At 44.2% G+C, this 24,377-nt stretch overlaps 1 protein-coding gene across 6 annotated transcripts in view; it reads right to left on the reverse strand.

Annotated features, from left to right (window-relative positions):
* LOC130361122 (zinc finger protein 235-like) overlaps nucleotides 1-24,377 on the reverse strand; it is a 145,038-nt gene that overhangs the window by 80,838 nt on the left and 39,823 nt on the right. For all 6 annotated transcript variants that reach the window (XR_008890883.1, XM_056563706.1, XM_056563703.1 and 3 more), the window contains exons 4-7: nucleotides 17,026-17,124; nucleotides 16,484-16,588; nucleotides 7,303-7,374; nucleotides 7,052-7,147 (exon numbers count right to left, since the gene is read on the reverse strand). Coding sequence is in view for 5 of the 6 variants with exons in the window: in XM_056563706.1 (XP_056419681.1) it covers nucleotides 7,052-7,147; nucleotides 7,303-7,374; nucleotides 16,484-16,588; nucleotides 17,026-17,124 (372 nt within the window). In the remaining variant the exon portion in view is untranslated. The remainder of the gene's footprint in view (nucleotides 1-7,051; nucleotides 7,148-7,302; nucleotides 7,375-16,483; nucleotides 16,589-17,025; nucleotides 17,125-24,377) is intronic.

A 24,377-nucleotide genomic window follows, 5' to 3' on the forward strand; every position in this document is an offset into this window, starting at 1 on the left:
TCTTTATAGGCGTGGCTATTCCTCGCAGCTGCCATGCCCATCCCGTGTATGTCAGCGCTGGGACCGCTGTGTGATTGACACATATTATCTTTATAGGCGTGGCTATTCCTCGCGGCTGCCACGCCCATCCCGTGTATGTCAGCGCGGGGACCGCTGTGTGATTGACACATATTATCTTTATAGGCGTGGCTATTCCTCGCAGCTGCCATGCCCATCCCGTGTATGTCAGCGCTGGGACCGCTGTGTGATTGACACATATTATCTTTATAGGCGTGGCTATTCCTCGCGGCTGCCACGCCCATCCCGTGTATGTCAGCGCGGGGACCGCTGTGTGATTGACACATATCTTTATAGGCGTGGCTATTCCTCGCAGCTGCCATGCCCATCCCGTGTATGTCAGCGCTGGGACCGCTGTGTGATTGACACATATTATCTTTATAGGCGTGGCTATTCCTCGCGGCTGCCACGCCCATCCCGTGTATGTCAGCACGGGGACCGCTGTGTGATTGACACATTTTATCTTTATAGGCGTGGCTATTCCTCGCAGCTGCCATGCCCATCCCGTGTATGTCAGCGCTGGGGCCGCTGTGTGATTGACACATATTATCTTTATAGGCGTGGCTATTCCTCGCGGCTGCCACACCCATCCCGTGTAGGTCAGCGCTGGGACCGCTGTGTGATTGACATATATTATCTTTATAGGCGTGGCTATTCCTCGCAGCTGCCATGCCCATCCCGTGTATGTCAGCGCGGGGACTGCTGTGTGATTGACACATATTATCCTTATGTGCGGGCGCCGAACATTCAACTTGATATGAAAACTCGCCGCCCGCTGCACCGGCACTGTAAGCAGACAGGAGAACGGGCACTGGTTATTCTTATAAAGCTGAATGTTCTCCGTCCGCACATATGGATAATACATGTCAGTCCCAGCGCTGACATACAGGGGATGGGCGGGGCAGCCGCGGGGAATAGCCACGCCTATCTGATTGTAATATAAAGCCTATTTCTGGCTGATCAGGTTTATGCCTGAATAGTAATTATAAAGAACCTCGTCACCCTGTGATTAGTTTATGGTGCAGGATCAAGAATATCATAATTTAAAATGTTTTAAAAATGTTCTTTTTTCACACAATTTTTGCTACACCCCACCCCACCCAATAAATAAATAAACAGTACTATTCCATTGCACTTCAGGAGGATATAATAAAAAAAAATAAAAAAAAAATGCAATTCTAGGATTTTGTATTTTTTCTTACTTTTACGCCATTTACCGTACGGGATTAATAATGTTATATTTTTATAGTTTGGACAATTATGCAGGTGGCGATACCTAATATGTTTATTTTTAGTTTGTTTACATGTTTTTTATACGGAAAATGGGGGTGGTTTGAACTTTTAGGAGGGAAAGGGTTAATGTGTGTGTGTGTTTTTTTTTTTTTTTACACTTTATTAGTCTCTTAGGGGACTTTTAGGAGGAATCAGTAGATTCCTCATACAGATCAATGAAGTTCCATAGAACCACATAGATCTGTGTGCTATGCAATCATTTGGTAGAGCCTGGTGCAGCCAAATGCAGAGCCGTGGATGGGCAGGAAAGAGAGGTAAGCCCTTCGGCTACCTACACAGTGGATTGCCCTGCGATCCACCCCACTGGACCACTAGAGACTTTTTAAAGGTCCCTTTAGACGCCGCTGTCAGTTTTGACAGCGGCGACCTAAAGAGTTAATAGCCGACTGCAGCAATCGCTGCATGCCAGCTATTAGCGGAGGCCCCCAGCTACTATCCCTATCTTATAGGTAGGATAGCCTTATCCCTATCTCTATTTTACATGAAGGATAACCTTACAGTGGGGATCAAAAGTTTGGGCACCCCAGGTAAAAATGTGTATTAATGTGCATAAAGAAGCCAAGGAAAGATGGAAAAATCTCCAAAAGGCATCAAATTACAGATTAGACATTCTTATAATATGTCACCAAAAGTTACATTTTATTTCCATCATTTACACTTTCAAAATAACAGAAAACAAAAAAATGGCGTCTGCAAAAGTTTGGGCACCCTGCAGAATTTATAGCATGCACTGCCCCTTTACAAAGCTGAGACCTGCCAGTGTCACGGATTGTTCTCAATCATCATCTGGGAAGACCGGGTGATGTCAATCTCAAAGGTTTTAAATGCCCAGACTCATCTGACCTTGCCCCAACAATCAGCACCACGGGTTCTTCTAAGCAGTTGTCTAGAAATCTGAAACTGAAAATAGTTGACGCTCACAAAGCTGGAGAAGGCTATAAGAAGATAGCAAAATGTTTTCAGATGTCAATATCCTCTGTTCGGAATGTAATTAAGAAATAGAAGTCATCAGGAACAGGGGAAGTTAGCGAAAGATCTGGAAGACCAAGAAAAATATCAGACAGAACAGCTCGCAGGATTGTGAGAAAAACAATTCAAAACCCACGTTTGACTGCACAATCCCTCCAGAAAGATCTGGCAGACACTGGAGTTGTGGTACACTATTCCACTATAAAGAGATACTTGCACAAATATGGTCTTCATGGAAGAGTCATCAGAAGAAAACCTCTTCTACGTCCTCACCACAAAAATCAGTGGTTGAACTTTGCAAATGAACATATAGACAAGCCTGATGCATTTTGGAAACAAGTTCTGTGGACCGATGAGGTTAAAATTGAACATTTTGGCCAGAATGAGCAAAGGTACGTTTGGAGAAGAAGGGGAACAGACTTTAATGAAAAGAACCTCTGTCCAACTGTTAAGCATGGGGGTGGATCAATCATGCTTTGGGCTTGTATTGCAGCCAGTGGCACAGGGAACATCTCACGAGTAGAAGGAAAAATGGATTCAATAAAATTTCAGCAAATTTTGGATGCTAACTTGATGCCATCTGTGAAAAAGCTGAAGATAAAGAGAGGATGGCTTCTACAAATGGATAATGATCCTAAACACACCTCGAAATCCACGGGGGATTACATCAAGAGGCCTAAACTGAAGGTTCTGCCATGGCCTTCACAATCTCCTGACCTCAACATAATTGAAAATCTATGGATAGACCTTAAAAGAGCAGTGCGTGACAGACAGCCCAGAAATCTCAAAGAACTGGAAGACTTTTGTAAGGAAGAATGGGCAAAGATACCTCAAACAAGAATTGAAAGACTCTTGGCTGCATACAAAAAGCATTTACAAGCTGTGATACTTGCCAAAGGGGGCAGTACAAGATATTAACTCTGCAGGGTGCCCAAACTTTTGCAGACACCATTTTTTTCTTTTCTGTTATTTTGAAAGTGTAAATGATGGAAATAAAATGTAACTTTTGTTGACATATTATAAGAATGTCTAATCTGTAATTTGATGCCTTTTGGAGATGTTTCCATCTTTCCTTGGCTTCTTTATGCACATTAATACAAATTTATCCTGGGGGCCCAAACTTTTGATCCCCACTGTGTGTATATATATCTTAAAAATAGAGATATATATGCTAATATGCTGCAGAAAAACATTACTTTCCTTATGAGACATATCAGCTTGCTATTTGCTTGTGACCAAGAAGATGAAGACCTTGGGACGAGGCTGAACGACGCAAGATAAGAAGAGGAGTTGAAAGTTGGAGACAAAATATTTGAAGAAATATAGACTGTGCAGAAGGGCAGATATATCCGGAATTTTCTGGTAGATAGGGGGAAAGGCAAGATCAGTGAACTACAGCCAAGAAAGAAATTAATGTTTAATATGCTAATATATATACAGACGCAATACTTAAATAACCATCAAAATATAACATGATGATTTTGACGTGATAACTAACCTCCCTTTTTGTCAAATGTAAAAACCAATGTACTTCTGTACAATAAACAGAACTCCTTGGGGCAGCTATATACTGAGAAGGAGATATATACCAACTTTTTGTCTGGTCGACACTCAGCAGTATACAGCGGCAGTCACGCACATTTTACGGCCTAACCAGCAGCCAACCTTGACACCTTTATATATGATTATAACAACGTGACATGATTTTATAACACACTGCATTATTACAGACTTTCATCCCATCCCAGTGACCTGCGGGTCATCGACCTTCCCGCCGCTTCCCTCATCTTTTTTGGTTTCAATATATACATTTTTGGTTTTAATCAGTTTGTTATTGGATTTGTCAGCACAAGGGGAAGGTCAGAAGTTGCTCATCTGAAGGGTATTTCACACTGCGGATGCGCCGATGACCATCCATAGAATGAGCTCCCTGCTGTGCCCGCGTGTCTGCTCTGTGAGTCTGTAGTAAACTGAGCGCATGCACAGTTTACTGTCAGATATCGCGGCCGCTCTTGGCCAAGCTCAGAAAGCAGGGGAATGCCTGTGATGTCCGTGAGTACACTGCGCATGCACTCAGTTTAGACTCGCAGATCCCTGTGTGTCTGCTCGTAGCAGTGGATTGCTGCTGCAAACAGACACATGGGCCCAGGGTAGGATCACAGGTATCACATCCGCAGCATAGGGAGAAATATAGGGAATCCGCAGCATAGGGAGACATATAGGGCATCTAGGGCATAGGGTGATACATAGCGCATCCGCAGCATAGGGCGACACATAGGGCATCTGCAGCATAGGGCGACACATAGCACATCTGCAGCAATGGGAGTCACATAGCGCATCTGCAGCATAGAGAGACACATAGGGCATACACAGAATAGGAAGACACATAGGGCATCCGCAGCATACGGAGACAAATAGCGCATCCACAGCATAGGTAGACACATAGCACATCCGCAGTATAGGGAGACACATAGGGTATCTGCAGCATAGGGCGACACATAGCACATCCGCAGCAATAGGAGTCACATAGCGCATCTGCAGCATAGGGTGATACATAGGGCATACACAGAATAGGAAGACACATAGGGCATCCGCAGCATATGGAGACATATAGCGCATCCACAGCATAGGGAGACACATAGGGCATCCGCAGCATAGGGTGACACATAGGGCATCCGCAGCATAGGGTGATACATAGCGCATCCGCAGCTCCCTGCCACTCTCCCTGCCTACTTGCCCATCCACCCTAAACGGTGGATCGACAGCTGGGCGCCAGTCCCTCCCTGAGCTAAAGTGCAGTTGCCATAAAAACACATACTAATAAACAGTGGGTCTCAATCCAGAAACATAACAGGAACATAGAACTCTATAATAACTTTAAGTTTAGAGGACACAGATAAGTGAGCAGCACAGAGGACACTATAGACCTATGGTAAAGCACAGCTAAGTGATCATGTACTCTAAGATCAGTGCATGTACAAAAACTCCAAAGATCTGAATAAAGAACTAATAAGCATATAGGGGGACATGTATCAAAGATTTTACCCCTGTTTTGTGTGTATTTTTTTGCGCAAAATTTTGCGCAAGCCCTTTTTTTGCGCATTTTTTTGCGCACGTTTTGGTAGAGCATGTCCTCCAGATGTGTCCGAATTGGGGTACCTTGGAGTGACATCTATAGTACACATGGATTTATTAACTGCATACTTTTCCTTTACACCAAAAATTTTGCAGCAAGTGCTGTTTTTTTGGCGCAAATATAAGCCATCTTGGACTTAACGTAGCAAGATGCTCTAAATCATCTATTCTATTTTCCAAAGAGTGGATTTAGGAGATTACTATATTTACCCCAAATTTATGAAGCTCATTGCGCTTGATTGATAAATTTAGCGCTTCTGCACATAATTTAGAATTCGGGAAAAGGGGTAAACTGCTTCTACCATACACAAATAATGATACATGTCCCCCATAGAGTTCAAAACACCAGACAAGGAAACGGAAGAGTCTGAACAGACTCCAGGAACAAACAGGAATAAACTTAATCCCCTAGAAAACCTCTGGTAGACACAGGAATAACAATACCCTCTGAGTCCCCTACACAAAGGTAAACGGGATCTATCGCTAAACCGAAATAATCACAATCCCCAAACCTCCAGTAGACACAGGATTGTCCCCATGGACCGGTAACACAGTGTGAACAGATACATGGCAGAAAGAACATACAATCCTAAAACCGACTACACAATCACGGATTAAAATCTACTAAGAGCATGCTATCTAACCATGGGTAAAAGCCCAGAACATATCAAAGATAAATGCAAGGTGCATGCTAAAAGAGAGATAGTAGATTAAAAGCTCAAAAACAAGGAGTGTTTCACCAAGAGCTCTAGCAGCATGTCAGGAAGTCAAGATGCAAATCACCAGCCCAGAAGCTAGGCTGAGCAGATCTTATGTAGACACACCCTATGAGCTATTGGATAGAAAGCCTAGGCTTTAACTATTCCCTGGCCGGGGAACATAAAACTATACAAACAGAACCAAATCCAATAGCTGTGTGTAAACACAGACCAAGACAGACATGACACCTGCTTCCCCCACCATCTCATACATAAAGCCTGGGAGCCCTGCTTCCCCCACCATCTCATAGAGAAAGCCTGTGAGTCCTGCTTCCCCCACCCACTCATAGATAAAGCCTGTAAGTCCTGCTTCCCCCACCCACTCATAGATAAAGCCTGTAAGTCCTGCTTCCTCCACCCACCTATACATAAAGCCTGTGAGTCCTGCTTCCCCCACCATCTCATAGATGAAGCTTGTGAGTCCTGCTTCCCCCACCATCTCATAGAGAAAGCCTGTGAGTCCTGCTTCCCCCACTATGTCATACATAAAGCCTGTGAGTCCTTCTTCCTCCACCCACTCATACATAAAGCCTGTGAGTCCTGCTGCCTCACTGCCCTACAGGATGACTGTGGCAGTGCCCTATATACAGACCGCTCTCTAGTCCATCTCCACATACATGTGGGACCTCTTGGTTTATCAATTTACAGCATGGCTGCTGCAGTGCCCCTGTTCTCCTGGTAACTGGGGTTCCATTAACCCTTTAGGTTGTAGTCAGAAATATTCATAACCTGGACTCTTATAGTGGAGACACTTGGGACCTGGGGCTGGTGGTGGAAAAAACATCACAACACAATACAACCTTCCAACATCCATCTACTCTGCATGGTTCAGAACTCACGGCTGACAGGGACGGTGCGGCCCTCGGTACTGTCCACCGGGGAAGGCTCCTCTTTATCCTTCTGCAGTGAGAAGACGGAGGTGACAATGGGATCCGCTGTGTACACAGAAGACTATGTTATACACCACTGTGTAAAATCTACTGATGATTTATAAATCACTATGTATATGTGCACTGTGTATATATTTATTTATAAATGGCACTGTATATATACGGTGTATTGGCACTGCCAGCCCCGGGCACTGACTCACCGCTGCTGTGTACTGGGCTCTGCCGCACTTGGTCGTCCTGCATGATCCTCAGCCGTAAATCTGGGTTACAAACTGTGAAAGAGCAACAAAAGAGATTCAACATCCAGAAATCTGCTTATTCTGGAGACACACATGATCTCATGGACATCTATTCATTCTAGAGACACGTGATCTCCTGGACATCTACTCATTCTGGAGACACATATGATCTCCTGGACATCTCATTCTGGAAACGCATATGATCTCCTGGATTACTCCTCATTCTGGAGACACATGTGATCTCCTGGACTACTCATTCTGGAGACACATATTAGCTCCTGGACATCTGCTCATTCTAGATACACATTTGATCTCCTGGACATCTCCTCATTCTAGAGACATATATGATCTGGACATCTCATTCTAGAGAGACATGATCTCCTGGACATTTCATTCTAGAAAGACATATGATCTCCTGGACATCTCATTCTAGAAAAACTCATGATCTCCAGGACATCTCATTCTAGATAGACATATGATCTCCTGGACATCTCCTCATTCTAGAGACACATATTATCTCCTGGACATCTCCTCATTCTAGAGACACATATGATCTACTAGACATCTCCTGATTCTAGAGACACATATGATCTCATGGACCTCTCCTCATTCTAGAGACACATATGATCTCCTGGACATCTCCTCATTCTAGAGACAAATATGATCACCTGGACATCTACTCATTCTAGAGACACATATGATCTCCTGGACATCTCCTCATTCGAGACACATATGATCTCCTGGACATCTCATTCTAGAGACACATTATTTCATGGACATCTCATTCTAGAGACACATATGATCTCCTGGATATCTTCTCATTCTAGAGACACATATGATCTCCTGGACATCTCCTCATTCTGGAGACACATATGATCTCCTGGACATCTCATTCTGTAGAGACACATGGACATCTTCTCATTCTGGAGACACATATAATCTCCTGGACATCTACTCATTCTGGAGACACATATGATCTCATGGACATCTACTCATTCTAGAGACACATATGATTTTCTGGACATCTCCTCATTCTGGAGACATATATGATCTCCTGGAGATCTCCTCATTATAAGGACACATGTGATCTCCTGGACATCTCCTCATTCTGGAGACGCATATAATCTCCTGCACATCTGCTCATTCTAGAGACACATATGATCTCCTGGACATCTCCTCATTCTGGAGACACATATGATCTATTGGACATCTGATAATTCTAGAGACACATATGATCTCCTGGACATCTCATTCTGTAGAGACACATATGATCTCCTGGAGATCTCCTCATTATAGGGACAAATATGATTTTCTGGACATCTGCTCATTGTGGAGACACATATGATCTCCTGGACAACTTCTCATTCTAGAGGCACATATGATCTCCCGGACATCTCCTCCTTCTAGAGACACATATGATTTCCTGGACATCTCCTCATTCTGGAGACACATATGATCTCCTGGACATCTTCTCATTTGAGACACATAAGATCTCCTGGACATCTCCTCATTCTAGAGACACATATGATCTACTGGACATCTCCTGATTCTAGAGACACATATGATCTCATGGACCTCTCCTCATTCTAGAGACACATATGATCTCCTGGACATCTCCTCATTCTAGAGACAAATATGATCACCTGGACATCTACTCATTCTAGAGACACATATGATCTCCTGGACATCTCCTCATTCGAGACACATATGATCTCCTGGACATCTCATTCTAGAGACACATTATTTCATGGACATCTCATTCTAGAGACACATATGATCTCCTGGATATCTTCTCATTCTAGAGACACATATGATCTCCTGGACATCTCCTCATTCTGGAGACACATATGATCTCCTGGACATCTCATTCTGTAGAGACACATATGATCTCCTGGACATCTACTCATTCTGCAGACACATATGATCTCCTGGACATCTTCTCATTCTGGAGACACATATAATCTCCTGGACATCTACTCATTCTGGAGACACATATGATCTCATGGACATCTACTCATTCTAGAGACACATATGATTTTCTGGACATCTCCTCATTCTGGAGACATATATGATCTCCTGGAGATCTCCTCATTATAAGGACACATGTGATCTCCTGGACATCTCCTCATTCTGGAGACGCATATAATCTCCTGCACATCTGCTCATTCTAGAGACACATATGATCTCCTGGACATCTCCTCATTCTGGAGACACATATGATCTATTGGACATCTGATAATTCTAGAGACACATATGATCTCCTGGACATCTCATTCTGTAGAGACACATATGATCTCCTGGAGATCTCCTCATTATAGGGACAAATATGATTTTCTGGACATCTGCTCATTGTGGAGACACATATGATCTCCTGGACAACTTCTCATTCTAGAGGCACATATGATCTCCCGGACATCTCCTCCTTCTAGAGACACATATGATTTCCTGGACATCTCCTCATTCTGGAGACACATATGATCTCCTGGACATCTTCTCATTTGAGACACATAAGATCTCCTGGACATCTCCTCATTCTGGAGACACATATGATCTTCTGGACATCTCCTCATTCTGCAGACACATAAGATCTCCTGGACATCTCATTCTGGAGACACATATGATCTCCTTGACATCTCATTCTGGAGACACATATGATCTCCTGGACATCTCCTCATTCTAGAGACACATATGATCTCCTGGACATCTCCTTATTACCGAGACACATATAACCTCCTGGACAACTCCTTATTCTGGAAACACAAATGATTTACTGGACATCTCCTCATTCTAGAAACACACATGATCTCCTGAACATCTACTCATTCTAGAGACACATATGATCTCCTGGACATCTCCACATTCTGGAGACACATATGATCTCCTGGACATCTCCTCATTCTAGAGACACATATGATTTCCTGGACATCTACTCATTCTGCAGACACATATGATCTCCTGGACATCTCCTCATTCTGGAGAAACATATGATCTCCTGGACATCTCATTCTGCAGACACATATGATCTCCTGGACATCTCCTCATTCTGGAGACACATATGATTTCCTGGACATCTCCTCATTCTGGAGACACATATAATCTCCTGGACATCTCCTTATTCTGGAGACACATATGATCTCCTGGACATCTCCTCATTCTAGAGACACATATGATCTCCTTGACATCTCATTCTGGAGACAAATATGATCTCCTAGACATCTACTCATTATAGGGACACATGATCTCCTTGACATCTCCTCCTTCTAGAGAAACATATGATCTCCTGGACATCTAATTCTGGAGACACATATGATCTCCTGGACATCTGCTCATTCTAGAGACACATATGATCTCCTGGACAACTCCTCATTCTAGAGACACATATGATCTCCTGGACATCTGCTCATTCTAGAGACATATATGATCTCCTGGACATCTCCTCATTCTGGAGACACATATGATCTACTGGACATCTCCTCATTCTAGAGACACATATGATCTCCTGGACATCTCCTCATTCTAGAGACAAATATGATCTCCTGGACATCTCCTCATTCTGGAGACACATATGATCTCCTGGACATCTCCTCATTCTAGAGACACATATGATCTCCTGGACATCTCCTCATTCTGGAGACACATATGATCTACTGGACATCTCCTCATTCTAGAGACACATATGATCTCCTGGACATCTCCTCATTCTGGAGACACATATGATCTACTGGACATCTCCTCATTCTAGAGACACATATGATCTCCTGGACATCTCCTCATTCTAGAGACAAATATGATCACCTGGACATCTCCTCATTCGAGACACATATGATCTCCTGGACATCTTCTCATTCTAGAGACACATTATTTCATGGACATCTCCTCATTCTAGAGACACATATGATCTCCTGGATATCTTCTCATTCTAGAGACACATATGATCTCCTGGACATCTCATTCTGTAGAGACACATATGATCTCCTGGACATCTTCTCATCCTGGAGACACATATAATCTCCTTGACATCTCCTCATTATAAGGACACATGTGATCTCTTGGACATCTTCTCATTCTGGAGACACATATAATCTCCTGGACATCTACTCATTCTGGAGACACATATGATCTCCTGGACATCTACTCATTCTAGAGACACATAAGATCTCCTGGACATCTCCTCATTCTAGAGACACATATGATCTCCTGGACATCTCATTCTGTAGAGACACATATGATCTCCTGGACATCTACTCATTCTGCAGACACATATGATCTCCTGGACATCTTCTCATTCTGGAGACACATATAATCTCCTGGACATCTACTCATTCTGGAGACACATATGATCTCCTGGACATCTTCTCATTCTGGAGACACATATAATCTCCTGGACATCTACTCATTCTGGAGACACATATGATCTCCTGGACATCTACTCATTCTAGAGACACATATGATTTTCTGGACATCTCCTCATTCTGGAGACATATATGATCTCCTGGAGATCTCCTCATTATAAGGACACATGTGATCTCCTGGACATCTCCTCATTCTGGAGACGCATATAATCTCCAGCACATCTGCTCATTCTAGAGACACATATGATCTCCTGGACATCTCCTCATTCTGGAGACACATATGATCTATTGGACATCTGATAATTCTAGAGACACATATGATTTCCTGGACATCTCATTCTGTAGAGACACATATGATCTCCTGGATATCTCCTCATTATAGGGACACATATGATTTCCTGGACATCTGCTCATTGTGGAGACACATATAATCTCCTGGACATCTGCTCATTCTGGAGACACATATGATCTCCTTGACATCTTCTCATTCTAGAGGCACATATGATCTCCCGGACATCTCCTCCTTCTAGAGACACATATGATCTTCTGGACATCTGCTCATTCTGGAGACACATATGATCTCCTGGACATCTCCTCATTCTGGGACACATATGATCTCCTGGACATCTCCTCATTCTGGAGACACATATGATCTCCTGTACATCTTCTCATTCTGGAGACACATATGATCTCCTGGACATCTCCTCATTCTGGAGACACATATGATCTCCTGGACATCTCCTCATTCTGGGACACATATGATCTCCTGGACATCTCCTCATTCTAGAGACACATAGGATCTCCTGGACATCTCATTCTAGAGACACATATGATCTCCTGGACTTCTCCTCATTCTGGAGACATATATGATCTCCTGGACATCTCCTCATTCTGGAGACACATATGATCTCCTGGATATCTCCTCATTCTGGAGACACATATGATCTCCTGGACCTCTGCTCATTCTGGAGACACATATGATCTTATTCTGGAGACGCATATGATCTCCTGGACCTCTGCTCATTCTGGAGACACATATGATCTCCTGGACATCTACTCATTGTGGAGACATATATGATCTCCTAAACATCTCATTCTGGAGAAAGATATGATCTCCTGGACCTCTCCTCATTCTGGAGACACATATGATCTCCTGGACATCTCATTCTGGAGACACATAGGATCTCCTGGATATCTACTCATTCTAGAGACACATATGATCTTCTGGACATCTCCTAATTCTGGAGACACATATGATTTCCTGGACATCTCAATCTGGAGACACATATGATCTCCTAGACATCTCCTCATTCTGGAGACACATATGATCTCCTGGACATCTCCTCATTCTGGAGACACATAGGATCTCCTGGACATCTCCTCATTCTGGAGACCCATAGGATCTCCTGGACATCTCCTCATTCTGGAGACACATATGATCTCCTGGACATCTCATTCTGGAGACACATAGGATCTCCTGGACATCTCCTCATTCTGGAGACCCATAGGATCTCCTGGACATCTCCTCATTCTGGAGACACATATGATCTCCTGGACATCTCATTCTGGAGAAGCATATGATCTCCTGGACATCTCATTCTGGAGACACATATGATCTCCTAGACATCTACTCATTATAGGGACACATATGATCTCCTGGACATCTCCTCATTCTGGAGACACATATGATCTCCTGGACATCTTATTCTGGAGAAATATATGATCTTCTGGACATCTTATTCTGGAGACACATATCATCTCCTGGACCTCTCCTCATTCTGGAGACACATATGAACTCCTGGACATCTTATTCTGGAGACACATATGAACTCCTGGACATCTCATTCTGGAGACACATATGAACTCCTGGACATCTCCTCATTCTGGAGACACATATGATTTCCTGGACATCTCCTCATTCTGGAGACACATATGATCTCCTGGACAACTATTCATTCTAGAGACACATATGATCTCCTGAACATCTCATTCCGGAGACACATATGATCTCCTGGATATCTCCTCATTCTGGAGACACATATGATCTCCTGGATATCTCCCCATTCTGGAGACACATATGATCTCCTGGACATCTACTTACTCTGGAGACACATATGATCTTCTGGACCTCTGCTCATTCTGGAGACATATATGATCTCCTGGACATCTCCTCATTCTGGAGACACATATGATCTCCTGGACATCTACTCATTCTGGAGACACATATGATCTCCAGGATATCTCCCCATTCTGGAGACACATATGATCTCCTGGACATCTACTCATTCTGGAGACACATATGATCTCCTGGACATCTCCTCATTCTAGAGACACATATGATCTCCTGGACCTCTGCTCATTCTGGAGACACATATGATCTCCTGAACATCTCCTCATTCTGGAGACACAAATGATCTCCTGGACATCTCCTCATTCTGGAGACACAAATGATCTCCTGGACCTCTGCTCATTCTGGAGACACATATGATCTCCTGGACATCTCCTCATTCTGGAGACACATATGATCTCCTGGACCTCTGCTCATTCTGGAGACACATAAGATCTCCTGGATATCTCCTCATTCTGGAGACACATATGATCTCCTGGACATCTCCTCATTCTGGAGACACATATGATCTCCTGTACATCTCCTCATTCTGGAGACACATATGATCTCCTGGACATCTCCTCATTTTGGAGACACATATGATCTCCTGGACATCTCCTCATTCTGGAGACACACATGATCTCCTGGACATCTCATTCTGGAGAAACATATGATCTCCTGGATATCTCATTCTGGAGACACATATGATCTCCTGGACATCTCATTCTGGAGACACATATGATCTCCTGGACCTCTGCTCATTCTAGAGACACATAAGATCTCCTGGACATCTCCTCATTCTGGAGACACATATGATTTCCTGGACATCTCATTCTGGAGACACATATGATCTCCTGGACATCTCATTCTGGAGACACATATGATCTCCTGGACATCTCCTCATTCTGGAGACACATATGATCTCCTGGACATCTCCTCATTCTGGAGACACACATGATCTCTTGGACATCTCATTCTGGAGACACACATGATCTCTTGGAAATCTCATTCTGGAGACACATATGATCTCCTGGACATCTCCTCATTCTGGAGACACACATGATCTCTTGGACATCTCACTCTGGAGACACATATGATCTCCTGGACATCTCCTCATTCTGGAGACACATATGATCACCTGGACATTTGCTCATTCTAGAGACACATATGATCTCCTGGACAGCTCCTCATTCAGGAAACACATATGATCTCCTGGACATCTCATTCTGTAGAGACACATATGATCTCCTGGAGATCTCCTCATTATAGGGACACATATGATCTCCTGGACATCTCCTCATTCTGGAGACACATATAATCTCCTGGACATCTACTCATTCTGGAGACACATATGATCTCCTGGCCATCTCCTCATTCTAGAGACACATATGATCTCCTGGACATTTCCTCATTCTAGAGACACATATGATCTCCTGGACATCTCCTCATTCTAGAGACACATAAGATCTCCTGGAAATCTCCTCATTCTGGAGACACATATGATCTCCTGGACATCTCCTCATTCTGGAGACACATATTATCTCCTGGACACCTCCTCATTATGGAGACACATTATCTCCTGGACATCTCCTCATTCTAGAGACACATATGATCTCCTGGACATCTCATTCTTCAGACACATATGATCTCCTGGACATCTCATTCTTCAGACACATATGATCTCCTGGACATCTCATTCTTCAGACACATATGATCTCCTAGACATCTCATTCTGGAGACACATATGATCTCCTGGACATCTCCTCATTCTAGAGACACATATGATCTCCTGGACATCTCCTCATTCTAGAGACACATATGATCTCCTGGACATCTCCTCATTCTGGAGACACATATGATCTCCTGGACATCTCCTCATTCTGGAGACACATATGATCTCCTGGACATCTCCTCATTCTAGAGACACATATGATCTCCTGGACATCTCCTCATTCTAGAGACACATATGATCTCCTGGACATCTCCTCATTCTGGAGACACATATAACCTCCTGGACATCTCCTCATTCTGGAGACACATATGATTTACTGGACATCTCCTCATTCTAGAAACACATATGATCTCCTGGACATCTCCTCATTCTAGAGACACATATGATCTCCTGGACATCTCCTCATTCTGGAGACACATATAACCTCCTGGACATCTACTCATTCTAGAGACACATATGATTTACTGGACATCTCCTCATTCTAGAAACACATATCTCCTGGACACCTCCTCATTCTGCAGAAACATATGATCTCCTGGACATCTCCTCATTCTAGGGACACATATGATCTCCAGGACATCTCCTCATTCTGGAGACACATATGATCTCCTGGACATCTCCTCATTCTAGAGACACATATCATCTCCTGGACATCTCCTCATTCTAGAGACACATATGATCTCCTGGACATCTCCTCATTATAAGGACACATGTGATCTCTTGGACATCTTCTCATTCTGGAGACACATATGATCTCCTGGACATCTCCTCATTCTGGAGACATATAAGCTCCTACACCCTTGTATTTATAAGATGGATGATCATGGTATATAGGTACACCTTATCATCACACCACTGATAACTATAGGTCCCCCATAAGTACCATCCACCCCACAGACCTGGTGATATGTTGCCTACAGCAGTTTTGTCTACCCAGCAACATTTTCTCACCATGGTGTGTGGTGGACTTGGCGCTCTTCTTCCGGCAGCAGTCCAGGCGGAGGCCCTGCTCTTGCTTCATCCCAATGATTCTACCTGGATCTCTGGGAGCGGAGGCTGTAGGAGACACCAGAACACATATAATAACATTTTGTCTCCTCAAAAATATCTTCTGGTGATTTTCTGCTCGCTTCAAGGCTGAAAGCTTGTGGCTGCACTACTGAGACATTCTGATGATGTGACAGCCCCTCTGATATTCGACACATAACGGGTCCTTACAAAGACCTGGTGTAGATTTGAATCATCTTTATCTACATCCCCGCATACCTAAATATGTCACATGCGGTCTCCACCTCAGTGGTGCAGCCTCAGGATTTGGCCCTAGGAGATTTCATAAGAAGTAGAACTGCACATATCCTGGAGAAACAGCGCAAAACAGTGGGTTGTGTCTGGTATTGCAGTTTGACTGTTAGGGAAAAATCTGCAATACCACATTCAACCTGTGCACAAGTCTGGCGCTGTTTTCTAATGCATTACGTTTCGCTCCTTCTCACCCTCGTTGCTGATGGCTCGCTCCGTCTCACAGATGTCGATGTACAGGTCCTTTACCTTCTTAATGCAGAACAAGACATCACGGTTGAGGATCTCAAAGCCTAAGACAGTAGGAGACAGGTCAGTGACATTACAAGAGGGCCCCTTAGGGAACTGGATGGTCACATCTGTCTAAAGTGGCACAAACATCTGACCAGTCGTCCTCCAGCTGTTGCAAAACTACATCTCCTAGCATGCCCTGATAGCCAAAGTGGACAGCTGGTTACTTCCCTGCAATCTGAGGTCCACTGCCTGTTGTTAGGAGAATTCCATCTCTAGTAACAGAGAGACCAGGATGGATTACAGGAAGTGGGGGTGGAGCATCTATAGTGCAGATCAAGGTTTCACAACTAAGGTGCCTTCAGCTGTTTCAAAAGTACAACTCCCAGCATGCCTGGCCAAAGTGGACAGCAGATCCCTTCCCTGCAATCTGAGGTCTACTGCCTGTTGTTAAGGGAATTCCATCTCTAGTAACAGAGAGACCAGGATGGATTATAGGAAGTGGGGGTGGGGCATAGTGCATTACAGTGTTTACCAACAAGGGTGCCTTCAGCTGTTGCAAAAGTAAAACTCCCAGCATGCCCGGCTATAGTGGACAGAAGATTACTTCCCTGCAATCTGGCTGTTGTTAAGGGAATTCCATCTCTAGTAACAGAGAGACCAGGATGGATTACAGGAAGTGGGGGTGGGGCATAGTGCATTACAGTGTTTCCCAACAAGGGTGCCTCCAGCTGTTGCAAAACTAGAATGGACAGCTGTTGGCTGTCTGAGCATGCTGGGAGTTGTAGTTTTGCAACAGCTGGAGGCACCAGAGTTGGGAAACACTGGTCTAGACAAACCTCAGTCTGGACTCCAAACTGATACATTTATCCTGCACTGACACACTGTGACAAACTATCAGGACAGAATAGAAGTCGGTGCTGCTAAAGTGTTTAGCTCAAAATGTTTTCCCTACAAGTGAAACGAACCCTCAGCTGTCACAAGTATTAGGCCTGTTCAGACTCTGGGGGTAGGAAGCAAGGATGTGGCCAATCTCTGACTGCCAGCACAGATTTTGGTATGGTCCTGACACAATAAACTTGGCTCTTTATATGAGACTATAGGGGGCACTATTTAATAGAGCTGCTCAGGTACTACAACACCCAGCAGAGCAGCGGCGGTCATGAGGAAAATGCGGTGCACACTGTCGTACTCTGAAGGTGAAAACTTTTTATTTGGTTTTTCTGCGAGACGAATTAAAATTCTCAATTCCTCCCTTTTGGGGAAAATAAATTAAACTTTTTGGTTAATATTTATTAACTTTTTTCGTGGAGAAGGAAAAAAAAACTTTATGTTATTAGGTTTTATGGTTTGTGCAGTTTAGTTCTTAAGGCTTTTTTCTGGTTATCTTTCTGCTGGTGCCGCCGCATGGTGCTTGTTTTGTGTGGGACAAGTAAGAATGTTTAATTCCTCCCTTTCAGGGAGAAAAAATTATATATATATTCACATTTTAGTGATTGTTTATTAACTTTTAATTCAAGAGAACGGAAAAAAAATATTTCTTGAATTATGTTTTTTTGTTTATTTTTTTCTGCTGTATGGTGTTGTTTTTTGCGGGACCAGTTAGAATTTTAAACTCCTCCTTTTTGGGGAATAAATATAAAACATTTTGGTGGATGTTTAATGATTAATAACTTTTTCTAGGGAGAAGGAAAAAAAACTTTATTTATATGGTGCAACCATATGTGGTTTGTTTTGTGCGGGACGAGTTAGAATTTTTAATGCCTCCTTTTTGGGGAATATACAAAATGTTTTGGTGAACGTTTATTAACTTTTTCTTGTGAGAAGTGAAAATAAAAACATTTCTTGTATTGTGTTTTATATTTTGTGCCGTTTAGTTTTTGCATTTTTTTTTCATATGAGGCTTCTTTTTTGCAGGATGAGTTATAATGTTGAGAAAGGTAGACAAAGACCGGCACTGGCGTCTATGGTCCGAAACAGTCTCTAGCAGGCTCTGGCTATCTGCCAAACACTCAGCGCTGCAGCAAAGCAACAAACTGTCTGGAACCAACCGAGGCGCTCAATCCTCCAGAGCATACAGTGCAACATCCATAAATAAGAGAGAAGGAGGAGGAGGCACTCACGGTTTCACGGTGCAGCAGTTTTCTTTATTTTCAGTGCAGGGTTGGAGCAGTACAATTGTTTCACTGCACCTGTGCTCCTGCAATGGTGTCCTGCGGATGCTGTACTGCTCCAACCCTGCACTGAAAATAAAGAAAACTGCTGCACCGTGAAACCGTGAGTGCCTCCTCATTCTCTATTTCTGAGTTATAATGTTCATTGCCTTTTAGGGTTAATTTTTTGTATTCACTTCGGTGGTGTCTGGTGACTATAAAAGAAAGTATACTAAGCTAGTGATTGTGTGTGTGTATACAAGAGTGTGAAGTATACAAGTGAGTGTGAGTATAAAAGTGAGAGGGACTTAAAATTAAGGGACGTTAAATTCAAGGAGTTTAAATGGGTACTCCGCTGCTCAGAGATTGGAACAAACAGGAAGACAACACACTGTTCGGTGATCCCGGTCTTTGTGACAGATTGCCCTGTCTGTCCCCTAATAATTGAGTCCCCCACCACTAGTACCTGTCTGGCCTGCCCTGTACTCCTCCCTCCCTCCTTACTGGAGCAGACCCCCCCCCCCCCCCCCCTGGCGGTCAGAGGCGGTATCCTGCTGCAGTTCTGCTAGCTCTGAAATGGCATCCCCCTCATCTGCCAACCGGGCAAACTTGTTGGGGTGTGCCAGTTCAGGACTAGCCTCCCTGACACTTTCCCCTCTACCCCGTTTTCTCACTGTAACTCAGCTAACTGCCTGACTGTCCTGCAACTCCGTCCCACTATCCTCCCCACCTCTACCCCAGAGAGTAATTGCTCAGTGAGCAGGAGACTCCTCTCCAAGTTGTCAATCCGTCTCATTGTTGCCAGTTGCTCCTCTAGATCCAGGATCTGGGCTTCCAAATGAACAACTCCTCACACTGCTGTCCAAGTATCAGGGGATCCCTGAACGGAGAAGACACCGAAGAGGCAGGTAAGGTCCCTCCCGGTGTCCTGTAAACACTAACCCAGCTATTCAGTCGGGCTGATCGGGACGCCGCGGTGAAATCGCTGAACAGCCGGGTTAGTGTCACTTTCCCTTCAGACGCGGCGGTCAGCTTTGATCGCCGCGTCTGAAGGGTTATTACAGGGCATCACAGCGATCGGTGATGTCCTGTATTAGCCGCGGGTCCCGGCCATTGATGGCCGCAGGGACCGCCGCAATAGGGGTGTATTCGCCTTATAAGACGCGCCGACTTTTTCCCCCCCAGTTTTGGGGAAGAAAAAGTGCGTCTTATACGGCGAAAAATAGGGTAAATAGCCCCAAATTGCTACTGTTTGGTCACATGACATGTTAGAAACTTTTAATATGGAGATTGTACATTATTTTTCAAGTACAATCAGCTAAACCCCATTTCTGGGCATTTTCAATTTTTTTTCCGATTAATCAATGAAATAGTCGCCATCTAATCGATTATTAAAATAAAATCGTTAGCTGCAGCCCTAATATATATAAAACTTTTTGCTGAATGTTTTTTTTTACTTTTTATTCAAGGGAACAGGGAACAAATTCTTGTATTATGTTTTATGCTGTTTAGTTTTGGATTTTAGGGCATTTTTTTTTGTTTTTTTATTTTTTTAAATCAGCCGGTGCCAGAAAGTTAAACAGTTTTGTAAATTGCTGACACCTCTGTCCATTTTAGGAACTGTCCTGCTCTGGACAGTTCCTAAAATGGACAGAGGTGTCAGCAGAGAGCACTGTGGTCAGGCGGAAAGGAAATCCAAAAACAAAAGCATTTGCTCAGTAGTATACAGCCCCTAGAAAGTACTGGAAGGATTAAGACTTTTTAACAGAAGTGATTTACAAATCTGTTTAACTTTCTGGCACCGGTTGATTTCAATAAAAAATATGTCTTCTGGTGGAGTACCCCTTTAATGCCTTTTAAGGTTTATATGTAGCTTTTTGGTGAACTTTTATTAACAGTAAAAACTACGATGGCCCCGACATACCATATATATACAGTGACCCCCCCCCGACCTACGATGGCCCCGACATACCATATATATACAGTGACCCCCCCGACCTACCATATATATATATATATATATATATACAGTGACCCCCCCGACCTATGATGGCCCCGACATACCATATATATACAGTGACCTCCCGACCTAGGATGGCCCCGACATACCATATATATATACAGTGACCCCCCCGACCTACCATATATATATATATATATATATATATATACACAGTGACCCCCCGACCTATGATGGCCCCGACATACCATATATATACAGTGACCTCCCGACCTACGATGGCCCCGACATACCATATATATACAGTGACCCCCCCGACCTACCATATATATATATATATATATATATATATATATATATATATATATATATATATACAGTGACCCCCCCGACCTATGATGGCCCCGACATACCATATATATACAGTGACCTCCCGACCTACGATGGCCCCGACATACCATTATATATACAGTGACCCCCCCGACCTATTATGGCCCCGACATACCATATATATACAGTGACCTCCCGACCTACGATGGCCCCGACATACCATATATATACAGTGACCCCCCCGATCTACCATATATATATATATATATATATATATATATACAGTGACCCCCCCGACCTATGATGGCCCCGACATACCATATATATACAGTGACCTCCCGACCTACGATGGCCCCGACATACCATTATATATACAGTGACCCCCCCCGACCTACGATGGCCCCAGCATACCATATATATATATATATATATATATATATATATACACACAGTGACCCCCCGACCTACGATGGCCCCGACATATCATATCTATACAGTGACCCCCCGACCTACGATGGCCCCGACATACCATATATATACAGTGACCCCCTGACATACCATATATATACAGTGACCCCCCCGACCTACGATGGCCACGACATACCATATATATATACAGTGACCCCGCTGACCTACGATGGCCCCGACATACCATATATATATATACAGTGACCCCCCCCCCGACCTACGATGGCCCCGACATACCATATATATACAGTGACCCCCGACCTACGATGGCCCCGACAAACCATATATATACAGTGACCCCCCGACCTACGATGGCCCCGACATACCATATATATACAGTGACCCCCCTGACATATGATGGCCCCGACATACCAAATATATACAGTGACCCCCCCCCCCCCGACCTACGATGGCCCCGACATACCATATATATACAGTGACCCCCGACCTACGATGGCCCCGACATACCAAATATATACAGTGACCCCCCCCCCCCGACCTACGATGGCCCCGACATACCATATATATACAGTGACCCCCCCCACCTACGATGGCCCCGACATACCATATATATACAGTGACCTCCCCGAACTACGATGGCCCCGACATATCATATATATACAGTGACCCCCCCCGACCTACGATGGCCCCAACATAACATATATATACAGTGACCCCCCCCCGACCTACGATGGCCCCGACATATCATATATATACAGTGACCCCCCGACCTACGATGGCCCTGACATACCATATATATACAGTTATACAGTGACCCCCCCGACCTACGATGGCCCCAACATAACATATATATACAGTGACCCCCTCCGACCTACGATGGCCCCGACATACCATATATAAACAGTGACCCCCCGACCTACGATGGCCCAGACATACCATATATATATACAGTGACCCCCCCCCGACCTACGATGGCCCCGACATACCATATATATATACAGTGACCCCCCGACCTACGATGGCTCTGACATACCATATATATACAGTGACCACCCCGAACTACGATGGCCCCGACATATCATATATATACAGTGACCCCCCCGACCTACGATGGCCCCGACATACCATATATATATACAGTGACCCCCCCCGACCTACGATGGCCCCGACATACCATATATATACAGTGACCCCCCGACCTACGATGGTCCCGACATACCATATATATATATACAGTGACCCCCCGACCTACGATGGCCCCGACATACCATATATATACAGTGACCCCCCGACCTACGATGGCTCTGACATACCATATATATACAGTGACCCTCCCGACCTACGATGGCCCCAACATACCATATATATACAGTGACCCCCCGACCTACGATGGCCCCGACATACCATATATATACAGTGACCCCCCCGACCTACGATGGCCCCTACATACCATATATATACAGTGACCCCCCCGACCTACGATGGCCCCGACATACCATATATACAGTGACCCCCCGACCTACGATGGCCCCGACATACCATATATATACAGTGACCCCCCCGACCTACGATGGCCCCGACATACCATATATATATACAGTGACCCCCCCGACCTACGATGGCCCCAACATACCATATATATATATATATATATATATATATACAGTGACCCCCCCCGACCTACGATGGCCCCGACATACCATATATATATAGTGACCCCCCCGACCTACGATGGCCCCGACATACCATATATATACAGTGACCCCCCGACCTACTATGGCCCCGACATACCATATATATACAGTGACCCCCCGACCTACGATGGCCCCGACATACCATATATATACAGTGACCCCCCGACCTACGATCACCACGACATACCATATATATACAGTGACTCCCCGACCTAGGATGGCCCCGACATACCATATATATATATATAGTGACCCCCCGACCTACGATGGCCCGACATACCATATATATATATATATATATATATACACATACAGTGACCCCCACGACCTACGATGGCCCCGACATACCATATATATATATACAGTGACCCCCCCCGACCTACGATGGCCCCAACATATCATATATATATATACAGTGACCCCCCGACCTACGATGGCCCCGACATACCATATATATACAGTGACCCCCTGACCTACGATGTCCCCGACATACCATATATATATATACAGTGACCCCCCGACCTACGATGGCCCCGACATACCATATATATACAGTGACCCCCCGACCTACGATGGCCCCGACATACCATATATATATATATATATACAGTGACCACCCAACATACGATGTCCCCGACATACCATATATACAATGACCCCCCGACCTACGATGTCCCCGACATACCATATATATATACAGTGACCCCCCGACCTACGATGGCCCCGACATACCATATATATATATACAG

The sequence above is a fragment of the Hyla sarda genome, chromosome 3 (assembly GCF_029499605.1).
Source record: "Hyla sarda isolate aHylSar1 chromosome 3, aHylSar1.hap1, whole genome shotgun sequence".
NCBI classification, from domain to species: domain Eukaryota; kingdom Metazoa; phylum Chordata; class Amphibia; order Anura; family Hylidae; genus Hyla; species Hyla sarda.